The sequence below is a fragment of the Erpetoichthys calabaricus genome, chromosome 2, assembly GCF_900747795.2.
Source record: "Erpetoichthys calabaricus chromosome 2, fErpCal1.3, whole genome shotgun sequence".
Lineage (NCBI taxonomy): Eukaryota > Metazoa > Chordata > Cladistia > Polypteriformes > Polypteridae > Erpetoichthys > Erpetoichthys calabaricus.
The window spans coordinates 74,143,233-74,165,500 of record NC_041395.2 but is presented as its reverse complement, the minus strand read 5'-3'; the positions used below and the strand labels follow the sequence as shown (position 1 = coordinate 74,165,500).

Sequence of the window (22,268 nt, the reverse complement as noted above, 5' to 3'; positions counted from 1 at the left end):
TTGGGGGTGGGAAGTTAAAGGGGAAAAGAAAGTTCTTCAAAAGGTCTTTTCCTGTTACTGAGAGAACACAATAAGAAATTAACATGGTTTTTACTGTCATTAAAAAATTAGTTAAGAATCACTTCTCAACATCTGTGTGTCTTCAATCAGTTTTATATTCAGGGAAATCATCCAGCTGCTTCTCACACAGTTTCTGAATAAAATGGAAAATGTGTTTTTCCAGAAACACAACATTTACCCAGTTGCTGCCAGTGCAACTCAACTTGTTTTAGAGATTGTCTTTCAACACCCCTGGCTGGGACATTTACCAGACCTCTCCTCGACTGAGCATGTATGGGAGTGGATTGGATGGACTATTTCCTATACTCAGCCACCAGTGACTAACCTCATCCACTTCCACCTATAAGTTGAAAGGGTATGAAATGACATTCCACAGGAGGGCATTCATCAGCTGTAGGATTGTTTGCATGTTGGAGTTCAGACCTCTATTGCAGCATAGGGAGGTTACACACAGTCTTAATGTGAGTGTGCTTTAACACATCATGCTCTACGTACAAAATAAATAGCTTACCCTTTAGACTGATCTTGTGTTTGTGATAATGTTCTTGATACTAAGATGATTCTCCTAACCAAATTTCAGTTCTATGGTATGATGCTTACAGGGTGCTGAATAATCAGGATCTCATAACATACATTTGACAGTCTAAAACTCCTATGCTAAGCAACCAACACGTTTGATTAGCAATTACCATGATCTGACATCACAACCCCTATAAAATGTATGGTGTGGAATATCCATGAGTCTTGAATTTTCTTAAAAAAATCCCTTAAAGCTATTACAGTTGATTCCTTTGCTGTTTCAAGAATTAATTGCACTTGTTCCTACACTGTGTAATCTATTTAATGTGATATATATACCTTGAAAACAACCAAATGCCTGGAGGTATTTTTATCTGTAGAAATAGACTTTGATAGAGTTAAATGAAATTACTGATTTATCATTTTGCACTGGTATGGGTTTAAAACAAAAGTCATAGCCTGGATAAAATATCAGTTTTAAAATATAGACTTTTGTTCTAAATCGTAGTACAAGGCAAGGATTCCCTCTTTCATCAATTCTTTTTACTAATGGCAGAGATTCCGTCCTTTACTCCTCTTTTTTTCTACTGCCAATGAACCGGGCTCACTATCACTACTCAATAGCAAATTTAGAGGTGAAACTTAGGACAAAAGGTGCTACCGTCTGGAACTAATCCAGTCTCCCTCTTTATTGTCTGTTAAAGCTATTGGATGTATGTTGTTTGCAAAGACAAATTTTTCTCCATAAATGTAAATACTCATCAATCTAGTAGCTACATCATACAAATTCACATATTTAGAATTCAACATTATGCAAAATTTGAAACATATATTGACACTAAATCATACCTCTCTTATAGAGAGTTTAAAGGCTGATGCACTTTACTACAACAAAATACATCTGTCACTGACAGAAACAATGAATGTTTACATAGCTATGTCATTTTTGAGACTTTTGGTGAAGGTACCGAATATTTTTTATTAGCCTTCATTTGCAATAAAAATCTATGTTCCTTGATAAAATTGTTAACTTCGATGATCTCAGGTTGCTGGTTAAGGTTTGGTGCTGAGTCTTACTTTGAATATTTTTGCATCTTTAATATTTGCCATGTTATCCACAAACTACATCTAAACATAAGAAAGTACCTAAGAATTTACAATAAAGATGTTACTGTTGAAGCACAATTCAATTGGCTTCTTCACATTTATATTGCTCAAGTTTTCTTCAGTTTCTTCAGAGAACTTCCTGAATTGCAATGTTGCCACATTACCCATAATGTACTGTATATTCCTGAAAATTCTTTTTAGGTGGTTATCGGAATTGTACACTCAAATGATATACAGAATACACTTTAGAAGCATACAGCAAAATTTCATAAATAATTGAATAGTTAAGCACTTTTCTGATTGATCCTGTATAGGCTGCCCATTCATTGTACTAATTTGTGCACCATTTTCTAAGAAATATTGGTCTAAGAATTCTCATTGAACAATTTAGCTGCAATCAATGTTAGTTTTAATGCTGTTTTTAAATCCTAATTTTTATAGCTCCAGATGGATTCTCAAAGACCATCTTCTCAAAATTACTCAGAGCAGCTCAACGTTATTTGGGAGATCCTACCCCAGCTGCTGAATCCCGACAGAAAAAGACGACGACTCCACACAGAGGTTTTCTTGTCCGAAACTACTCAAGACGACGTTCTTCTACATCTTCTAGTAAAGGGCAGGTATGATATCTATAAAACTGGAAAAAAAAAAAAAAAAGACGAGTTTTTTAACTGCATACTCAAATTATCCAAGAATCAGTAAGCGTAATACCCAGTACTACTAAGACAATGTCCATCTTCACAATGACCCTGACCTGGAAAAAGCAGTTAAAGAAAAATAATGGGTGGACAGTTTTAAATGAGCAGTTTTGACAAAACTGCATATAGATACTAAAGATATAGGTAGAGTAAATTCTTTGTCATAAGTCAGGTTATTTAAGGCTCTGTTGGCCTGTATTTTTATTCTTTCCCTGTTGATTTTTTTTAAAGAAGCTCTAATCCAAGTTAAAGTTACACTGAGGCAGAAGAAAACTGAGGGGCCCTGCTGTTCTTTTCACTGTGCTGTAATTAAAATTAAGAAAAAAAAATCTTTAGTATGATTCACATTTCTAAATCCAAATTACTTTTGGTCTATGAGCCCCAAAGCAATTTTTTTATAGTGAAGATATGTCCAGCTAAGTAGAAGTTGTCAAGAGCAAGGGCACCACCATGTTTGTATATGATGAGGCAAAGGCCATTGTTTGGCCTCCTGGTTCAGAAAGAGTGAGAGATGCACTTGAAACAGAAGTCTGGCATATTCCTTTCTGGGAATGTAGAGCTGCTTGGAGGCAAAATGCCTTGTGTTTGTAACAGTTGATTCAGAAGAGCAAGAGGTAGGGGTACTAATATGGAGCAAAGAGACTGCTGGCCTGGGTAGAAATTTTAAAGTTTGTTTCGGGACAGTGAGCCAAGTGCTTTAAGAATTCTCTGGGGTAACTGATCCTCTCCTCAAAAATGGTGAAAGAAAGAAAGTTGCCAAGGTGGGGATGGTCAGCGATTGCAAAACTTGTCCTGTTAAGTTCATGATAAGATTAAGTCAGACAGGTTCATCAGACACCTCTAGAAGAAGACCTAGCCTAGTATGTCTGATTCCAGAAGTGACCTTTTCCTTAACATTCAATATGTAACTTCAGTAATAAATCATCAGTCATATTTCATTATGTGTATCCAGTGTTTTCTCACTGCAAGCTTTACAACACGTAGCTGCTACTATTCCTGGGTTGAGACATCTGTGCTCCCATAATCAAATTAGGGCAACTCTTCTGAAATGTCTTTTGTAGTAGTAAGTTGTGCTGGCCATGACATTAATAGGTGCAATTATTACATATATTCTGGAACAGTATGGCACCTTCAGGCTAGAGTTGTTTAGCCTCTGTGTCAAAGTTTTTCTTTTTTAACTTCATGTTTCTGACAAGTACAGCCAACATCATGAGTCTGAATCTTGTGCCCTGGTCATTGTCAGTTACGTGTTCTCTCCATGTTTGCATGGTACTTTCTTCCACATCACTAAAGACGATTCCACATTGGTCCCTTTGTTTAGTGCAAGTATTGATGTGTGTGTGAGTGGACTCCATGATGGACTGGTGCCCTGTTCAAGTCTGTTTTCTGCCCAGTACTGCTGGCTTAGACTCCTCCAATCCATGACCCTGCATTGCATCAATACTGTACTTGAAGTTAATGGAGCTGTTATATTCTGTACTTGATGCAATTTGTTTGTTTGGTGAGATAAAATACTCCAGCATAAATGAAGGCCTATTACTTGCAGCACACTGTGTGTAAATAGGGAGGGTGCTATACTCTCAGGTTTTCTAAAAATGAACTCAAATTGGACAATAGAAAACTTCTTGCAGTAAAACTGGCATTAAAAGACAGTGGTCACTGGCCCAAGAATGGGCTAAATATTCACGTCTATACTGACAACAAGAATTTTGTGTATTTAAAGATAACTGAGAGACTACTTGGTGAGCACAATGCTCTTATTTTTTTAGTCATTTCATTTTCATTATTTCATATCAATTTGGCAACACAAATCAAAGGTGCCTTATAGAGTCAATTGATGCAGATGAATCTTGGCTTGAGCCATACACTCTAATTCTACCTGAGAAAATTTTGGAAGCCATCATTGATTGTCAAAGATTTCCTTTGTAAGATTTTCTGGTTGCTCGGTCTTCTCAGATAATACAGGAAAACACCCAAGGAAAACTATATGCACCTCTTCAAAGCAGGGATTGGGAGTTCTTTACTGGACAAATTCCTTTTTTTTCATCCACATATTTTGCAGACTGAGCTGTTGACTTAATTTGGTGAAGTTCCTTAGATGTATGGTGAACTTTCAACAAAAAACAGTTTCTGCCTTTGGTGGATTTTGTATACAACATTCTGTACAATTAAATAAATAAAATGTCACCTTTTGAGTGCTTGTATGGGTAAAAACTATTTGGCTGGATATTCCTTTGACTTCATTCTACAGTAGTTCCCAAATTTGAATTTGAGTTTTTAATTAGGTTGAGAAATACCTGCCAGCTAGTCTAGAGTAATATGTTTACAGCCAGAAAAGTTCTAGAAAGTGATTGGCAGATTGCAAACGTAGACCACCTTCTGAATACAGGGTTGGCACTATATAAGACATTTGCTGGAGGGTAGCATTTTGGATATTGGCTCCTCAATATTTTGGCCCTTATACTGCTATGGAAAAAGAACTGCTGTGGGGACAAATTTATAAACCTTGCATATGCACAAAAAGAGGCCTTAAATGTGCATACATAAGTTTCCATCCAAAAGTCAGTCTTTATAGGAAAACTTGCATAGAGTTAAAGCAGCTCTAATCCACTATATGCATTATTTCAGAAAAACTGACAACACCCTTGATAAAATAGGGAAATGCAGCTAAACCAGCTTAATGACAACTCCCATGTGTAATAAGTTATATCACAAAGTCGTTATTATAACGTGCATTGACGTGACAAACATATTAAACCTCAGAAGTGATGAATATAATGTATAGATTCAATTTTAGACGTCTTTTAAGATGGCCTATACTGCATATTTGTCTTCAAGTAATTTGTTGATTTTTTTTTTTCTCACTTTATATCTGCTGTCACATCTCAGGATTAGAAATCGGTGCATTCTCTTCCCATCAATAATTGCATGCAAAGGTGCGATTCACTCTCTCCGTACAGAAAGCTCTAAATCTCATGCCCTACACCCTCTTCATAGCCTAATGGTTTGACACAATATGGCTTGTTTGGTGCTGCTTTAAGACTGTGCAAATGGTCATATATGAAGGAAACAAGCTTTTAGGGACCAGCAGCCCCTGATGAGACTGCCTGAAATTGGGTAATTCTTTCTCATATCCATGATTTAACAGCAGTCAGTTTTCTGACAATAGACACCTACTGGAGGGAACTGGCCAACAGGTTAGGAATATCAGCTCCATCAAGCACACTGTGCTAGAAGCTATAAATCAACTGATGAGAAACTACATTCAGTTTTTTATATCTTTGTAATTGTTGGTGTACAGGCCAACATAAATAAGTAATTTGCAGCAGTGTCTAATTTTTCCTAACATAATTCGTGCATTTGACAGCACTGATATTGCAGTAATCACAGTGCCATGAAGCGGAGACACTTAAGTACAAGTACTCTCTGTTTGTTTAAGTCTGATTTTTATTTTTATTTTTTTTTATTATAATAGCCCTAGGATTGGTGGCCGATTGGTGGTCTGCCTTGGACTTTTTAGTGATGGCGTATTAGATTGGACAGCCTGGTTTGGTTTTGTCTTGTTGCCTTGTACGTGCTGGTACTCTAAAACACACTGCTGGTACAAACTGAACACTGCCCACTTCAAGCACTGAACAAGGGAACCTGGCAAGAATTAAGCTGTTTTTGTTAACCTTAAGGAGTTTGTTGCATTAACATACTAGTCATCTGTGATGCCAAGATGAGACCGACCAATGTCGTGGCAAGGATCAACCCATGATTAATTTATTTTGATGCAAAGTAGCTTTGGTAGGAGATTTACAGATTAACTGTGCTGTAAGTGATGGTTGAATGTGTTAGTTGGGAGGCTGCTGTAACAGCCAATGAAATGTTTGGAGCATTTTGATTGCATGTGTATGAGATTGATTAGCACAGTCCATTTAAAATAAAATTTTGTTTCCCAGGTGTTCTATTTGGTCCATTGGAAGGGGTTTAGATTTGAAAAGTGATTCTGGGTTTTATACCAAGATATTCAGGTCCCTCTGACCAATGCAGTTTGTGGCTTGGTTTGGGTTATGTTATAAATTTGAGGGTTTCTGAGTATAAATAATTTACTTTTCTGCTGATTTTGGTGTTTATGTAATTTTTTCCCATTCTTTAAAAATTGAGTTGTTTTCTAACAGGCACCACCAATTTCATCTGTTTGAAATTTCTGCTAGTCCTACCCTGTTTGTGAGAATTACTGCAGTGATGTCTGTATTGTATGTCACTGACCACAGTGTCAAGCCTTTAACTTTGCACCCTTCTAGTAATTCATATTTCATATCCATTCTACCCAAAAGAAAATGAAAAAAAAGACTCTACACAGCCAAACAAGTTAACCTAGTTTAATATTATGAGACCTTTTTAAATTCAGTGGTTTAATAAAGGATAAACTGTATAAGGAAAAAAACACTTTTAAACAGCCAACTAAAAATATAGTATCATCTCTGTACAACACAAGACGACTCCGGGTACCCCACACTCTACTCTGTCTCCCTCAACTGACACCTAAGACACTACTTATAAATGTCTTAAGAATTCCTCAGCCTGTCAAGTTGTTACAACTATACCAAATTAAACCAGGGTTCATTGCAGCCTGCTGGCCACCAAAAAGGCAAACAGCAGGTAGACAGCAGATATAGAGTAAAAAGCAATTTCTTTATTCTTGGTGAGCAGAGAGAAACTACTGCAGCCCCTGTCAGTTTGTGTCACTGACAGTTACCAGCAATAGCCCCGTCTCTTTGGGGGGGGTGAGCTTCCTTTTTATAAAAGAGTCATACATCTCACAGAGACAGCTTGTCATGGGATAAGGTTACACAATTCTTTGGGGGAATTTAGTAATATTACAACACATTTGTTCAAAACGATTGAAGAAGAAGTGAAAGAACCAATTACTGTTGATTAAACAAAAATCACAGACGTTTGGAAAATAAAAAAGATTAGCAGTTTTCCTGAGTACAGACTAAGAGTCAGCAGTTTGACAGAAGTGTTGCAAGTTTGTTCTTTCAGCTTTGCGTACACACTTAATTTTTATATGTAAGTCTTATTAATAAACAATTAATCTTTAGTTCATTAGTTTAAGTAAGTCAACAATTAATCCATAGCTCATTAATACAAACTAGTAATATACTTATACTGTTAAAATGATTATACAGGTAATGGTTTTCCTCTTTTAACAATCTTAATGCATTCATATGGTTAACACAAAGAATTCTTATACTTGCAAATATATATACAGTACATATACATTTTCTTAGCATCAACTGGTTTGCATAATAATATATTTTCCATCCACCCAAATGCACACAGATAGTAATCATCAAGGCATTTTAGATCTGTTTATCTAAGTACAAAAATAGGTCAAAAGGTCCTCAGTCCAAGATTCTTTGTTCAACTATTATTTAATATATTGATTTTAAAATTTTTTTATTATTCCACATTCCCCCCTTTTTGAACAAAGAATAGTTCAAACAAAATAATCCTGATTGAGGGTGGACTGAGAAGAGGATTGGGGCTGGGAGAGAAGATGCATGCGTTCTGTGTGGAGGAAATAAGCTTTAGTTACTGAGGCAGTGAAAAACTTCTGGATAAAATAACGGATTAACGGAATAAGACAACAGCCAATCAAGAGAATAACAGTTAAAGCAACTAAAAGGGAAACAAAAATGCATTTAAACCATTGGCCCCAAGAGCCGAAGGTGGATATAAACCATTCATCAAGAGGGGTATCAATGCCGGAGACGTAAGCCCCTAAAACGTATATACCTGAGTCATGCAAAGAAGGATTTTTCAGCGTTATTACAAGTGGATTACAATTATTTTCCGAGCATTTGTTATTATTATGACCCTTAATTATAGAAAAACGAGTCTTAAGCCCATATTGTAGAGCCTTCCAGGGCTGATAACCCCAGTCATATTGTCCTGTATTTGCAAAAACCTCATTCCAATTTCCACACTCAGATTCACTAGTCAAAAAACTGAAGTCAGATTCATAATAGGTGTAGGTCACACAGACATATTTTTAGACCACCTCCACAGGGAGCAATGGCGCAAAAGTCAACTTGAAATGAAGCAGTCTCTTCTACTTGGAAACTCAGTGTGGTAAGGTCCTTATGTTGTTGTTGTCCCAAAGTCAGATGGATAGAAAAGATTAGGACTAACAGAGCTATGAGTGCCATTTTTTGCAATGCGATACGTGAATCCAGGCAGGGAGTCCTTCTACTTTAACAGCATGAGGGGTTGATAACAGCACTTGAAACAGTCCTCTCTAGTGAGGTTGGTGCCAGTGCTTCCTTCGGGTGTCTTTGACCAGTATCCAGGTTCCCAGGGGAATCTATGACTCTGTTGGTGGAGGACTTGTTTGCCAAGCCTGGTTAACCTGTTCGTGGACCCCCTTCAGGGATGCTTGGAGACCTGTAAGACTGGAGAGAAGATCATTGTCCACAGTATACAGACTGACATTTCCAATAACCATGCCGACAAGCATGGGCCGTCCGGTCAGAATTTTGAAAGGCGACAGCCCTAATTGTCGGTGTGTCCTCCCTCTTAATCCCATTAAGGCCAGGGGTAAAGCATCACGCCAGGTTAAATTTGTCTGCTCACAGATTTTTGCCAATTTAGATTTTAGTGTGCCATTGCACCTCTCTACAATACCTCCACTTTGAGGATGGTACTTGCAGTAATGATGTATATTTATCTGGAGCCAAGTGGTCAATTCATTTATTACAGGGTTCACAAAATGGGTACCATTATCAGTCTGCAATTTCTGTGGTATTCCTCATCTTGGAATGATTTCTTTTATCAAGGCTTTTGCTACAGTTTTGGCGTCTGCATGTTTGGAAGGGAAAGCTTCCACCCATCGGGAGAACACATTGACAATTACCAAGCAGTAACGGTAGCCCTTAGACGGTGTTAATTCAATGAAGTCCATTTGGAGATGTTCGAATGAACCCATTGGGTTAGGTGTGACGGCAGGACTTACCTGGGTACCTTTACCTACATTAAATTTTTGACATAATGCACAGCGTCTGCAGAATTGCTCTGCATACATGGAGAAACCTGTGGCTTCCCAATGTCGCTCGACAGCTTGAGCCATTGCATCCTTTCCAGCATGATCCAGGCCATATGCGATTTTTGCCATACCTGGGAAAGAAGCTTTTGGGAGTAAAGGTTTGTTATTTTGCTTATGGTCCAGACCCCATCAGAGAGGGATCCTTCTTTGGACCATTTTCTCTTTTCTTTGTCTGTGGCTGCACTCTGTAAAGAGATATTTTGATTATCAGGGTCTTTGTCATCTTTCTGTTGGAATAAAGAGACTGGTGTGTTGTTATAGGCAGCCTGTTTAGCAAAGTGATCAGCCAGGTCGTTTCCTTTGCTAACTGGATCCTGCTGCCCAGTGTGTGTGTGACATTTCACTATTGCTAGTTTTAGATGGTTTGTTTTATGGCTTCTAGGAGGGATTCTACTAATTTTTGATGTTGTATGGGCTTGCCAGTACTGGTCTTGAATCCCCTCAGTTTCCATAATGCTCCATGATCATGGCAGACTCCAAAAGCATACCTGGAATCAGTATAGATTGTTATGATTTTTCCTTCTGACAACTGACAAGCTCGGGTGAGAGGTATTAATTCAGCTGCTTGCGCGCTTAAACTTGAAGAAATTCGGTTTGCTTCCAGCAGGTGGTCACCTTTGACCACTGCATAGCTGGTTGAGGGTGTTCCATTATCCAATCGCAAGGAACATCCATCCACATAAATTATCTCCCCTGTTTTTAAGGGGGTTTCCTGCAGGTCTGGTCTGGGTTTTATGACCTTAGTTATTTCGTCATGACAATTGTGTGGCTCCCCTTCTTCTTCAGTTGGAAGAAGAGTGGCTGGACTTAAGGTGGAGCACCTTTCAATGGTGACGTTTGACAGTGTACAAAGTACATTTTGATAGTGTATTGCCCTAGCAGTAGTGAGATGTGAAGTTTTGGCCTGTACTAAAATGGAGTGTACGGCGTGAGGCACCTTTACTGTTAGGGGGCTCATGAGCACTATATCTGTACTGGCTAGCACGGCTTCTGTTGTGGCTGCTACTGCTCTGAGACAGGTTGGAAGTCCCGTAGCCACTGGATTCAATTTTTTCGAAAAATAGGCTATTGGCCTCTGTTTTTCTCCATGGAGCTGAGTTAGTACTGCATTCATATATCCCCACTTTTCATCCATGAACAGAGTGAATGGACGAGAATAGTCAGGGAGTCCTAAAGCTGGCGCAGAAAGTAGTGCACTTTTTAAATCACATAGAGCCTTCTCAGCCTGCTCATTCCACTGTATGCGACCAGAAAGAGGAAGGTCAGCAGTGTTAGCTAGAGTTTTGTAAAGGCTGTGCTCTTTCAGAAAAATTTACAATCAAACAACTTCTCAGGCCGCAAGCTGGTCATTAAATTAGGAATTCATCTTACCGTAGTTTTATACGCGCTAGTTCCCAGGTCATGAAAAAGTCCGTGGCGAAACCAGGTTCAGCGGCAATCAAGGAAACACTCATTTCCGTGGCGATCCAAGTTCCAGTGACAAATCAAGGACAATCCACTTCAGGAAATCACACAGCACAACTCCACAACAAGAAAACATTCCCATCAAAAGTTCCGTGGCCACAGAGAATATCCCGACTTAACCTGTTGTTTTGTGACCGGTCTTGGAAGGTTTTGAATGGTGGTTATGCGGTCTTTTGACAGAGCTCTGGTACCACACGTGATGTCATGACCCAAGTACTTGACGGTGGTTTGAATTAACTGCAGTTTGGTCTTAGAGACCTTGTGCCCAATTTCCGCAAGATACTTGAGCAATAATTCTGTATCTTGTGTGCATGCTTCCTCTGCCTTCCCACAGAGTAATAAATCGTTGACATACTGTATCAATGCACTTTCCCTATCAGGCCAGAAACCTTCCAGGTTTTGAGCAAACGCTTGGCCGTATACACAAGGAGCCTCTGTATAACCTTGTGGCATAACGGTCCATGTCCAACGGCAGTTTTGAAAAGTAAAAGCAAACCAAAACTGAGAATCAGGATGTACAGGAATAGAAAAGAAAGCATTTGCTAAGTCAATTACAGAGAAGTAACGAGCCGTTGCAGGAATCGTAGAGAGAACAGTGGAAGGATTAGGGACAATCTGTGCCCTAAGAAAAATAGCAGAATTAACTTGTCTGAGGTCATGGACAAAGTGCCAAGAACTGTCAGCTTTCTTTACTGGCAGAATAAGAGAATTTACAGGAGAGTATTTGATAGGAATTATAGCCCCCCCTTTCAACGAGGTCTTTATGTACAGCAGCAATTCCGAGTTCAGCCTCGGGAGAAAGAGGATATTGCACACGGTGAGGACGGAAGGATGACTTTGGAAAAACCGAGGTTCACAATTTGCGATCCTGCCAAAATCGTTCTTTCCCTGAGACCATAGGGTGTCAGGAATTGAAGAAAGCCATGGGAAAGAGTCCGTTTGTAGAGAGCATAGAGAAAGAGATGGGTGACAAAGGGAACGAATGACCGGCAGGTCAATCTGGATTAACACCTTAGTTATCAAATGGTCTGAAGTGTCAAAAATGCCTGGTGCGACGTATAGCCAATCAGTCCTATTTAGACATTGCTCAACCCAGTCCCCAATTTCGACCCAACGAACGGTGTTAAATTTGGCCAAGGAAACGTGGGGAACCGAACCTCCTAGATAGAAAATGTTCTTTGAGTATGTGAGATGGACTGAAGCAGCAGCTTTAGTAGATGAAATGAAAATGCAAGGGATATGAAGGGTCTCTGGGCAAGTACCTGAAGAGAGAAAAGATTCTAACCAAGGTGTGTCTACTTCAGCAGGGAAGTACTGGGCAGTACAGTGTAGGGTGTCGGGGACCTTCAATTGGGGAAAAAGACATGAAGAAAAAGAGTGTAGGGCTTTAAGGAGAAGGGTGTGTGGGGAGATGTTTAGGGTCCAGGCTGCAAAAGAGGGTTTGGGTGTGGGGAGATTTGGCACAGGAGCTTAGGAATGGAGCAGTAAAATCCTTGTTCTGTCAGTGAAATTGAGACTGACAGTTTAGTCATGAGGTCTCTTCCTAGTAAATTGACAGGACACAGATGATTTAACAGGAAGCAATGAGTTAATGGAGAGCTGTCTGTGCTGAGTTGCACTTGCAGAGGCTTTGAAACTAGTAACGTGTGTGGTTGTCCTGAAGCAGTGAGAACATTCACAGTGTCTTTTGAGGCAGGGACCTCCAACAGCGATAAAGTGGAGCGTGTGGCTCTCGTGTCCACAAGGAAGACAGTTTCCTTACCATTTGCTATCAAAGTCAGTAAAGGATCTGTGTCAGCAAGACGGGTAAGCTTAGGAAACTGGAAAAATGGCTGGGGGTCCATGCTAATTCCTAGGACCAAGGAATGTCGTTAGGTTCAAGAAGAGGAGATGGTGGTGGTGGGCGTTCATTTGGGCAGTCGCGTCTGAAATGTCCAAGCTCGCCACAGCAGTGGTAGGCATATGACGCTGGTGTTTGCTCCGAAGGGTTGGGCATCTGAGCGAAGGGATTGTTAGGGTTGGAAGACGGGAACCCCCGTCCCCTCCCATGCCCTCTTCCTCCGAAAGAATTGCCACGTCCACGGCCTTGGAATCCTCTGCCCCTGCTCGTTCCCCCTGTGTAATATTGTAGTTGTGCTGCAAGCAGCTTAGTCTGTGTATCAGATTCTTTTTGCTTTGATTGTCTCTCGGCATGCTCTGCATGGCGTTTCACTTCCTCCAAAGTAGCGCTCTCCCAGCCTATACAGGATGTGCAGACTTTGTTTTGAATGTCACTTCTTAGTCCCGAAACAAAAGGGGGAACGGCAGCACGGTTTTGGTCATCGCTGTCTTCCAGACCAGAATGATTTGCCATCAGGTCTTGTATTCTGTGTGCCCACTCATCGACCATCTCATCCTTCTGCTGCTTAGCGGCTGATATCAGCGACCAGTTTGTTCCCTTTTTATATTTTCCTGCAATTGCAGTTTTTAACAAGTCCCATGATTAACAGTTGCCAAGGTAGTGCCTAGTTTTCATCGCAGCACCTGTGTCCATTCTGCAGCATTTGGCTTATACATATCGTCCAATTGCTGGAGCTGTTCCACAAATTTTAAGCCACCGACTCCCTTAGGGTCGGGTAGTTCGGACACCACATCTTTCAGTTCCTGGATATCCCAATTCCGATGTATCGTTACTGTGGTGGGATTGTTAGCTCCTGCGGGCTGATTGGGGTTATGTCTGGGGTTGGGGACCTGTATTAAAGGGCAAGAAAATTGGGTACCGGAACTCTGGTGTTTCGGGGAGATGAAACTGAACCCTGATACTGGGGCCAGGCGTGATGTTTGACTTCTAGTATGACTAGAAATCGGAGATTGGAAGGACACTTGTGACCGGGGTCTTGACTGAGCGCAATTACCAATTCCCATCTATCAAACATGTCTGTTCTATAAGGACCCCTGTTACAACAGCCTTGGGTATTTCTGCATAGGATTTTCCTAATTTCTTGTATTTTTGAAATGTCCCCAGTTCCCTCAACTGGCCATCTACCACCGCTTTGTTTATTCCATTTTTTACACGCTTTTTTTTTTTTTTTTTTAATCTAATCCAGTTTTCTTTTTCAACTAGTTTTCCTAGGTGAATCTCCTTTCGGACCCGAACTAGAGTCCGACATGCTTTCCGAAAATAATCCTTCCAACAGAGACTTTTGATTTCCCGAAGGAACCTTTTTGACCGGTTTGCTATTTTGCTTTCCCATAACTAAATAGCACTGGACCACAGAAGAATAGATCAGCCCTCGCGACGTTCCGTCTCCAGTCCCTTCCGCTCCCGGATCAGTACTCTTGTGGTTTCGGGTGTCCACCACAGATTAACCCGTAGGAGCAGGAATATGACCAGATGTTAGAGACAGAAACTCGCCATCCCACACAGTGTTTTTCCCAGATACTCAATATATATTCTACTCATTTTCCTCCCTTTCCCTCTATTTCTAGGAGTGTGCTACTCACCCCTTTCTATTCCACTTCACAGGGAGTAACTTACTAACGTTCTCAGCATCTTACACTGTCCCCGAGGGACCCAAGTATTATTCCCTGCTTTCCAGTTTACTATCCGTTAGGTGATACAGTATTTCATTTCTCAATTTCCTTTACCATAAAACCGGTCAAATCCCTGAGCTATGTCATTCACTCAATCGGATTCCCTCGGTCTACTCACCAAGAAGTTCTTGACCTGCTAGGGAAATCCCAGTTCATTCGACCTTCGTATTCAATCGGAGGAGGCCAGAGACTTCTCACGCAGGATTCGCCCGAGGCAGGCCAGTCCTAACTTTTGCTGGAGCTGGTCCTCCCGATCCGGCCAGAATCGGTCCTCTTACCGGTCCTCTGGACGATCCCGCTCGAGGAGTCACCTGTCTGTCTCCACCCCACGTTCGGGCGCCAGAAAACTGTGGATGAAGGTTCGAGGCAAACAGCAGGTAGACAGCAGATATAGAGTAAAATGCAATTTCTTTATTCTTGGTGAGCAGAGAGAAACTACTGCAGCCCCTGTCAGTTTGTGTCACTGACAGTTACCAGCAATAGCCTCGTCTCTTTGGGGGGGGTGAGCTTCCTTTTTATAAAAGAGTCATACATCTCACAGAGACATCTTGTCATGGGATAAGGTTACACAATTCTTTGGGGGAATTTAGTAATATTACAACACATTTGTTCAAAACGATTGAAGAAGAAGTGAAAGAACCAATTACTGTTGATTAAACAAAAATCACAGACGTTTGGAAAATAAAAAAGATTAGCAGTTTTCCTGAGTACAGACTAAGAGTCAGCAGTTTGACAGAAGTGTTGCAAGTTTGTTCTTTCAGCTTTGCGTACACACTTAATTTTTATATGTAAGTACAATACAATACAATACAATACAGTTTATTTTTGTATAGCCCAAAATCACACAGGAAGTGCCGCAATGGGCTTTAACAGGCCCTGCCTCTTGACAGCCCCCCCACCTTGACTCTCTAAGAAGACAAGGAAAAACACCCAAAAAACCTTGTAGGGAAAAAATGGAAGAAACCTTGGGAAAGGCAGTTCAAAGAGAGACCCCTTTCCAGGTAGGTTGGGTGTGCAGTGGGTGTCAAAAGAAGGGGGTCAATACAATACAATGCAGTACACAGAACAGAACAATTCCTCAATATAGTAAGAAATAAAAAAATATATAAATTTTTAGAAGTACAGAGCAGAATTTAACAGTAGATGATATATCCCATAATAAGATTTGGATTTGTGTAGAGTCCTGGAGACCTCATCCTTCAAGCTGCCTCCCCCATTTGGCCATTTCACGGCTGAAACAGTGCTGGGCCAGCCAATCCGATGAAAGGACCCCTCTTTCCCACGATTCCTGCGATACTCCTTCTGGGATGACTTTTCCTTAGGCAGGCAAAACAACTTGGCAGGTGGGCCGTGGCACCAAGTGCCACATTTGAGTACCGAGAAGAAAAACAGAATAAATGAGGGTTAGTATACAATTATAACTGTCATGTTACTTATGTTTAAGTGCTAATGACTAACAACAGAGATGCAGTCTGTACAGTTAATCAGCAGCTCTAATCAGGATATGCTAAACTGAAGTAGTGAGTCTTCAGCCGGGATTTAAAAGCTGAGACCGAAGGGGCATCTCTTATAGAAGCAGGCAGACCATTCCACAGTTTAGGGGCCCTGTAACTAAAAGCTCGACCTCCCACTGTTATTTTATTAATCCTTGGAATCATAAGCAGACCGGCATCTTGAGATCTTAATGTGCACTCAGGTTTGTAAGTCATGATAAGTTCAGACAAGTAAGCCGGACCTCGACCATTTAATGCTTTATATGTTAAAAGAAGGATTTTGAAATCTGCCCTAAACTTAACCGGGAGCCAGTGTAAGGATTTAAGAACTGGAGTTATGTGTTCGTATTTTCTTGTTCTTGTAATAATTCTTGCAGCCGCATTTTGGATTAACTGGAGGCTGTATAAAGAACAGTTCGAACATCCAGTGAACACCGCATTGCAGTAGTCAATCCTACTAGAGATAAATGCATGAATTAGTTTCTCAGAATCCTGTTTATTTAAAAAGCGCCTTAATTTCCTAAAATTTTTAAGATGGAAGAAACATGTTTTGGACAACTTTGTAATATGCGCTTTAAATGACATGCTAGAGTCAAAGATAACTCCTAGATTGCAGGCTGATTCAGTAAAATTGACTGGGATTCCAACTGAGTTAAATGATGACAAAATATTGTTGTGATCAGCATCATTCCCTCCAACAATTAACATCTCTGTTTTATCTGTATTTAAAGACAAGTAGTTCTCATTCATCCACTGCTTTAATTCGCTAACACAACTGATTAAAGACAACATTGGAGAAACTTCATTTGATTTAAATGAAAGGTATAACTGGGTGTCATCTGCATATGAGTGAAAATTAACATTATGTTTCCTAATGAGAGATCCCAGTGGAAGCATGTACAGTGAAAACAGTAAAGGTCCCAGTACTGAGCCCTGCGGGACACCATATTGAACTTCTGTGTATAATGATGGAGTACTGTCAGCACATTTCTGTACATATTGGAATCGATTTGATAAGTAAGAACTAAACCAAGCGAGAACGGTGCCTGTAAGCCCAACATCATTTTCTAGCCTGTGCAGTAAAATAGAATGGTCGATGGTGTCAAACGCTGTACTTAAGTCCAACAACATAATTATAGTGGAGTTTCCTTCATCAGAGGATATCAGAATGTCATTTACAACCCGTGTTAGTGCCGTTTCTGTACTATGACCAGTGCGAAAACCAGACTGGAATTTCTCAAATAAATTGTAATGCGTAAGGTGTGTCTAAAGCTGACTGGCGACTACTTTTTCTAGTATTTTAGAGAGAAGCAGTAAATTTGAAATAGGCCTATAATTATTTAGTTTATGTGGGTCAAGGTCTGACTTTTTAAGTAATGGTTTAATGACTGACACTTTTAGTGTATCAGGTACTGTGCCATGCAATAATGAACTATTGATAATGTTTAGGATAGGCGCTGCAAGAACATCCATTGCACTTTTTACTAGTTTTGTTGGCACTGGATCTAGGGAACAAGTAGTGGGCTTCATTTTAGAAATTAAACTTAAGACTTCCTGCTCAGTTACGGGATTAAAATTACTAAAGTGCTGAGTGCAATGTGAGACAGGGTCTGCTAAGCTAGTATTTAGTTTGTACTGTGATGCAGAGATCTGGGATCTTATATTTTTAATTTTCTCATTGAAGAAGTTCATAAAGTCTGTACTGCTAATATCTGTTGGTATTTTGCACTGTTGATCTGAATTTCCATTTGTTAATTTAGCCACTGTTCTAAACAGTTCCCGAGGATTTTTATTATTGCTATCTATTAATGTAGAATAATATTCTGACCGAGCTTTAAAGAGGGCTTTTTTATATTTATTAACACTCTCTGTCCATGCAATTTGAAAGACATGTAGCTTTGTTGTTCTCCATCTGCGCTCCAGTTTTCGACACTCTAATTTAAGAGCTCGAGTGTTTTCATTAAACCAGGGAGAGTTTCTATGTGCTTTGATCACTTTTGTTTTAAGGGGAGCCACTGTGTCCAAAGCATCTCTCAAGGTCATATTATAATGTGATGTTAGCTGATCTAAATTGTTTTCCTTGTTTACATTTGATGTTAACTGATCTAAATGGTTTTCCACAATTACACTCGACTTACTCAAAGTATCTATAAATTTTGAAGCAGAATACAATTTAGAAGTCGCACTGTCTTTGTTTTAATCTGTGAGTGCGCTGGCAAGGACAGGACTAAATCAAATGTAATTAAGTAGTGATCGGAAATACCTTCATTTAATGGAGTAATAATTAAATTTTGAATTTCAACTTTGTAAGTTATAATTAAATCTAATGTGTGGTTATGATTATGAGTTGGACCTTTGACATTCTGACAAAATCCTACTGAATTTAACAAATAAGTAAAACATTTGCTAAAAGTGTCAGTTTCCACATCAATGTGTACATTAAAATCTCCCATCAGTACTACGTAATCATAATTTATAGCCAACTCAGATAAAAGGTTGCTAAATTCAGACATGAACAATGAATATGGGCCGGGTGGTCTGTAGACTAGCACTATAATTGTGTTGGAATCTGTTTTAATATTTAAAATGAATGCTTCAAAGGATGTAAAGTTGCCTAAATTTTTAGAAGTGATTTGCATTTTGTTACAATGAATTATTCCAAGGCCTCCTCCTCGACCTGAATCTCTAGACTTATGAAGGTTCGAGTATCCATCTGGTGACGCCTCAGCTAGGGGTACAGTGTCACATTTACTAAGCCAGGTTTCGGTGAGAAGACAAAGATCAGATTTTCTACTTAATATAATATCATTTACCAAAACAGCTTTAGTGCCAAGAGAGCGAATGTTCAATAAGCAGCATTTAAAACTGTATGCTTTTTTCTGAATTGGTGATATACTTTTTGTTTTAATTTGAAGTAAATTTCTATTACAGATGCCCCTGGTGGAGGGTCTGGTTTTATCCCTTGGTCTAATTATACACCTTATTTTTTGGTTATCAGTTAATTTAAGGTTTGTTTCAAGACTAAATTTACTGGATGCCCCAAGACAAGGATTATGGGTAACAGCTTCAGGAAAGTAACAGGTGGGATAAACAACAGCCTGTGATTTAAGATCACATGACTGCAGCCTGGATGGTGCTCTAGTCAGTCAGCCATGCAGTTTTGCTGCCATATTTTGGGATAATACATAAGATCCCCTCCAGTTAGGATAAAGACCATCTCTTCTGAAAAATCCAGGCCTTTCCCAAAAATCATCCCAATTGTTCACAAACGCTATGCTTTTATTTGCACACCAGGTTTCTAGCCAGCAGTGAAGGGAATGCAATCTGCTATAAATCACATCCCCTCTATATAATCTTGGTAAGGGGCCAGATACAACTAAATTCCGACATTTTCTTTTAGCTTTGATGCAAAGAGAGATGAAGTTCCTCTTTAATACCTCAGATTGCTGTGAATAAATATCATTAGGGCCGACATGCAGCAATAAGTTAGATACTTCATCGTCGGCGACACAGTCCAATGCGGCCTCTATGCCAGAAATCTTGGCCCCTGCGAGGCACTTAACATGAACTGCTGGTTTAACATAGTTTGAAATTCTAACATTCCGCACTATGGAATCGCCAATTATGAGCACTTTCTTATTCTCAGTTTCCACAGGCGCGCTGCAGAGTGCTGAGAATCTGTTCTGGGTCCGAACTGGTGACCTGGGTGCCGGGGGACTACATTTTGGATTCTTAGACCCCCGTCTTACTGTTACCCACTCGGGTGCTGCTGACTTCGGCCGCGCACTGACTACAGTGGGGCCTGGAGAGACTGAAGCCGAATCAGAAGTAGCCGAATTGTCTAAACAAACCGAGTCGATCCAATTTTCGGTTTGCCTAATCGCTATCAGATTCCTAACGCGGTCCTCCAATTTGCGTATTTTCCCGACCAACTCTAAATTAACTAAACACTTTTGGCAGGTGAAGCTGTCTACACTGTCGGCCGGAAAACCTGAACTGTACATGCTGCAGGACACACAACATATAAACGTGCCCTCAACGGGCAGAGCGCAGATGGAACTTACGTTTAGTGGTGATGTCATCTTCTCCGTTTTTTGAAGTAACTTAAGTGAATCACTTAGAGACCGTCGGCTTTAAGTTTCCACCACCCGCTGAGAGATTGACTTTAGTTTCTCACTGCCGGTTATTTCTACTGGTCAGCTGCCAGCTTTACTTCAGAAGAACTTGCTTAGGTGTTTGTGAAGGGCTACGTGCCTGTGGGAGACGCCGCTGCTCCGTGCTTCTGCTCGCTGCTATGTAAGTCTTATTAATAAACAATTAATCTTTAGTTCATTAGTTTAAGTAAGTCAACAATTAATCCATAGCTCATTAATACAAACTAGTAATATACTTATACTGTTAAAATGATTATACAGGTAATGGTTTTCCTCTTTTAACAATCTTAATGCATTCATATGGTTAACACAAAGAATTCTTATACTTGCAAATATATATACAGTACATATACATTTTCTTAGCATCAACTGGTTTGCATAATAATATATTTTCCATCCACCCAAATGCACACAGATAGTAATCATCAAGGCATTTTAGATCTGTTTATCTAAGTACAAAAATAGGTCAAAAGGTCCTCAGTCCAAGATTCTTTGTTCAACTATTATTTAATATATTGATTTAAAATTTTTTTTATTATTCCACAGTATACAATATATTATTATATATACTTTATATCTCCCAGGTTCATAAAGACAATGACAGATTTTGTTTTTGATAACCATACTGTTCTGCACCATCCAAGTATCCTGACAACACTAGGCAATATTGTGACAGTTGGCGTAAGTGAGGCCTTTGTTAAAAACAGTAGTCTGTGTCAGGGAACCTAACTGTACATATGAACACATGCCAGACTTATGTTAATATGGTCATTTTGGAGTCACCAGACAACCTAAAAGAGGTGTGCTAGACCCCTGAAGAAAATCAAAATAAGCTCCAATTAAAATTTACCGCAACCCAAAATCAAATTGAGGTCCAGGCATTGTGAGGTGTCTGTCCATTTAGCCACTGTGCTTTCTATATTTTTTTTATTTCCATAAAACTATGCAAAAAAATCTATCTAAATTCTGTCCTGGGAACTGTATGTGTGGAGTTTTGATACTGAAGCATTTCAGGGCTGGATAAATTGAAGTCCGGACTACTAGATCTTAATTCCAGAGAACCAAACTACAGACTCAGAAAGCCTGGAAGACTACCAGATGTTTTGGATCTTTGGTCCATGCAACATTTTCCTATTCAAAATCAAATTGAAAAAAGCAAAATACCCAATTCTTCTAGTACGAGCTTAACTTCTGCGTAACTTTTAAAGTCAGCTGCTTATAGCGCACGAGACTGTCTTTTTTATATTTACTGCGTAAAGCCTGCACGCAGACCACAATTTAAACCGTGCATGTGTGCTGTCAGTGACCAGAACGCATTTATACTTGTGGAAGCCCATTCTATTGCTTTGTTGATATTCTCCTAGTCAGAAGGTGACAGTATTTGGTTATTGTTGCATACTAGAACAAAGAAGAGTTGTGCTGGTTATTTTTGGCTTTAGGAGTGAAAGAAAAAAGAAAGTCGTATTCGGCACTTTGTTCATCATTCTGGCATCCATGTAACCAAACTCTCCTTGAAAATTACCTTGCGCAAAGCATGATGAAAACTTAGTGCATTGCTGCTTCTGATGTCATCTTTGCCATACAGCCTTCATGTCAAGTACTAACCAGACTTATCATACATACACCTTCTAGTGAGTAATATAGTGAAACTGTGCAGCAAGTCTATAAAGCAAGCAAGAGAAACAATAAGGTTAACTGTAAAGCAACTAGACTTGATTTTTTTTTTTTTTTTAGAAGAATTAAGTGGATAGGACTGACGAGCTTTGTTGGGCTGTGTCCTGTTCTCATCTAGATTGTTCTAATGTTCTTACTGAGGTAAGAATGCCAAAAGTTAATTCTCCTACTAACCACGTTATAAAGAAGGTAACGCCTACTTTTTTAAGGGTTAGGACAGCGCGGACTGTTTCACTGCTGCTTCAATACCAGATACAAGTGAAAATAAATCATAATTACAACCAGCATTATGACAGCAATAAATAGCTATACTAGTCAGACTGCAAGATCTAGAAAATGCTAATGTAGTGTGAAGTCATTTTATGAAATGTACTCTTATGTATCTTGGGGAAAATATAATGTTCTGTACACTGATGCAAGTGGTAACTCTTTT

At 39.6% G+C, this 22,268-nt stretch overlaps 1 protein-coding gene across 2 annotated transcripts in view; it reads left to right on the top strand.

Annotated features, from left to right (window-relative positions):
* The window catches only part of si:ch211-266k8.4 (carabin), a 347,171-nt gene that overhangs the window by 232,385 nt on the left and 92,518 nt on the right, over positions 1-22,268 (top strand). For both annotated transcript variants that reach the window (XM_051922773.1, XM_028793921.2), the window contains exon 12: positions 2,128-2,306. In XM_051922773.1, the coding sequence (XP_051778733.1) occupies positions 2,128-2,306 (179 nt within the window). The remainder of the gene's footprint in view (positions 1-2,127; positions 2,307-22,268) is intronic.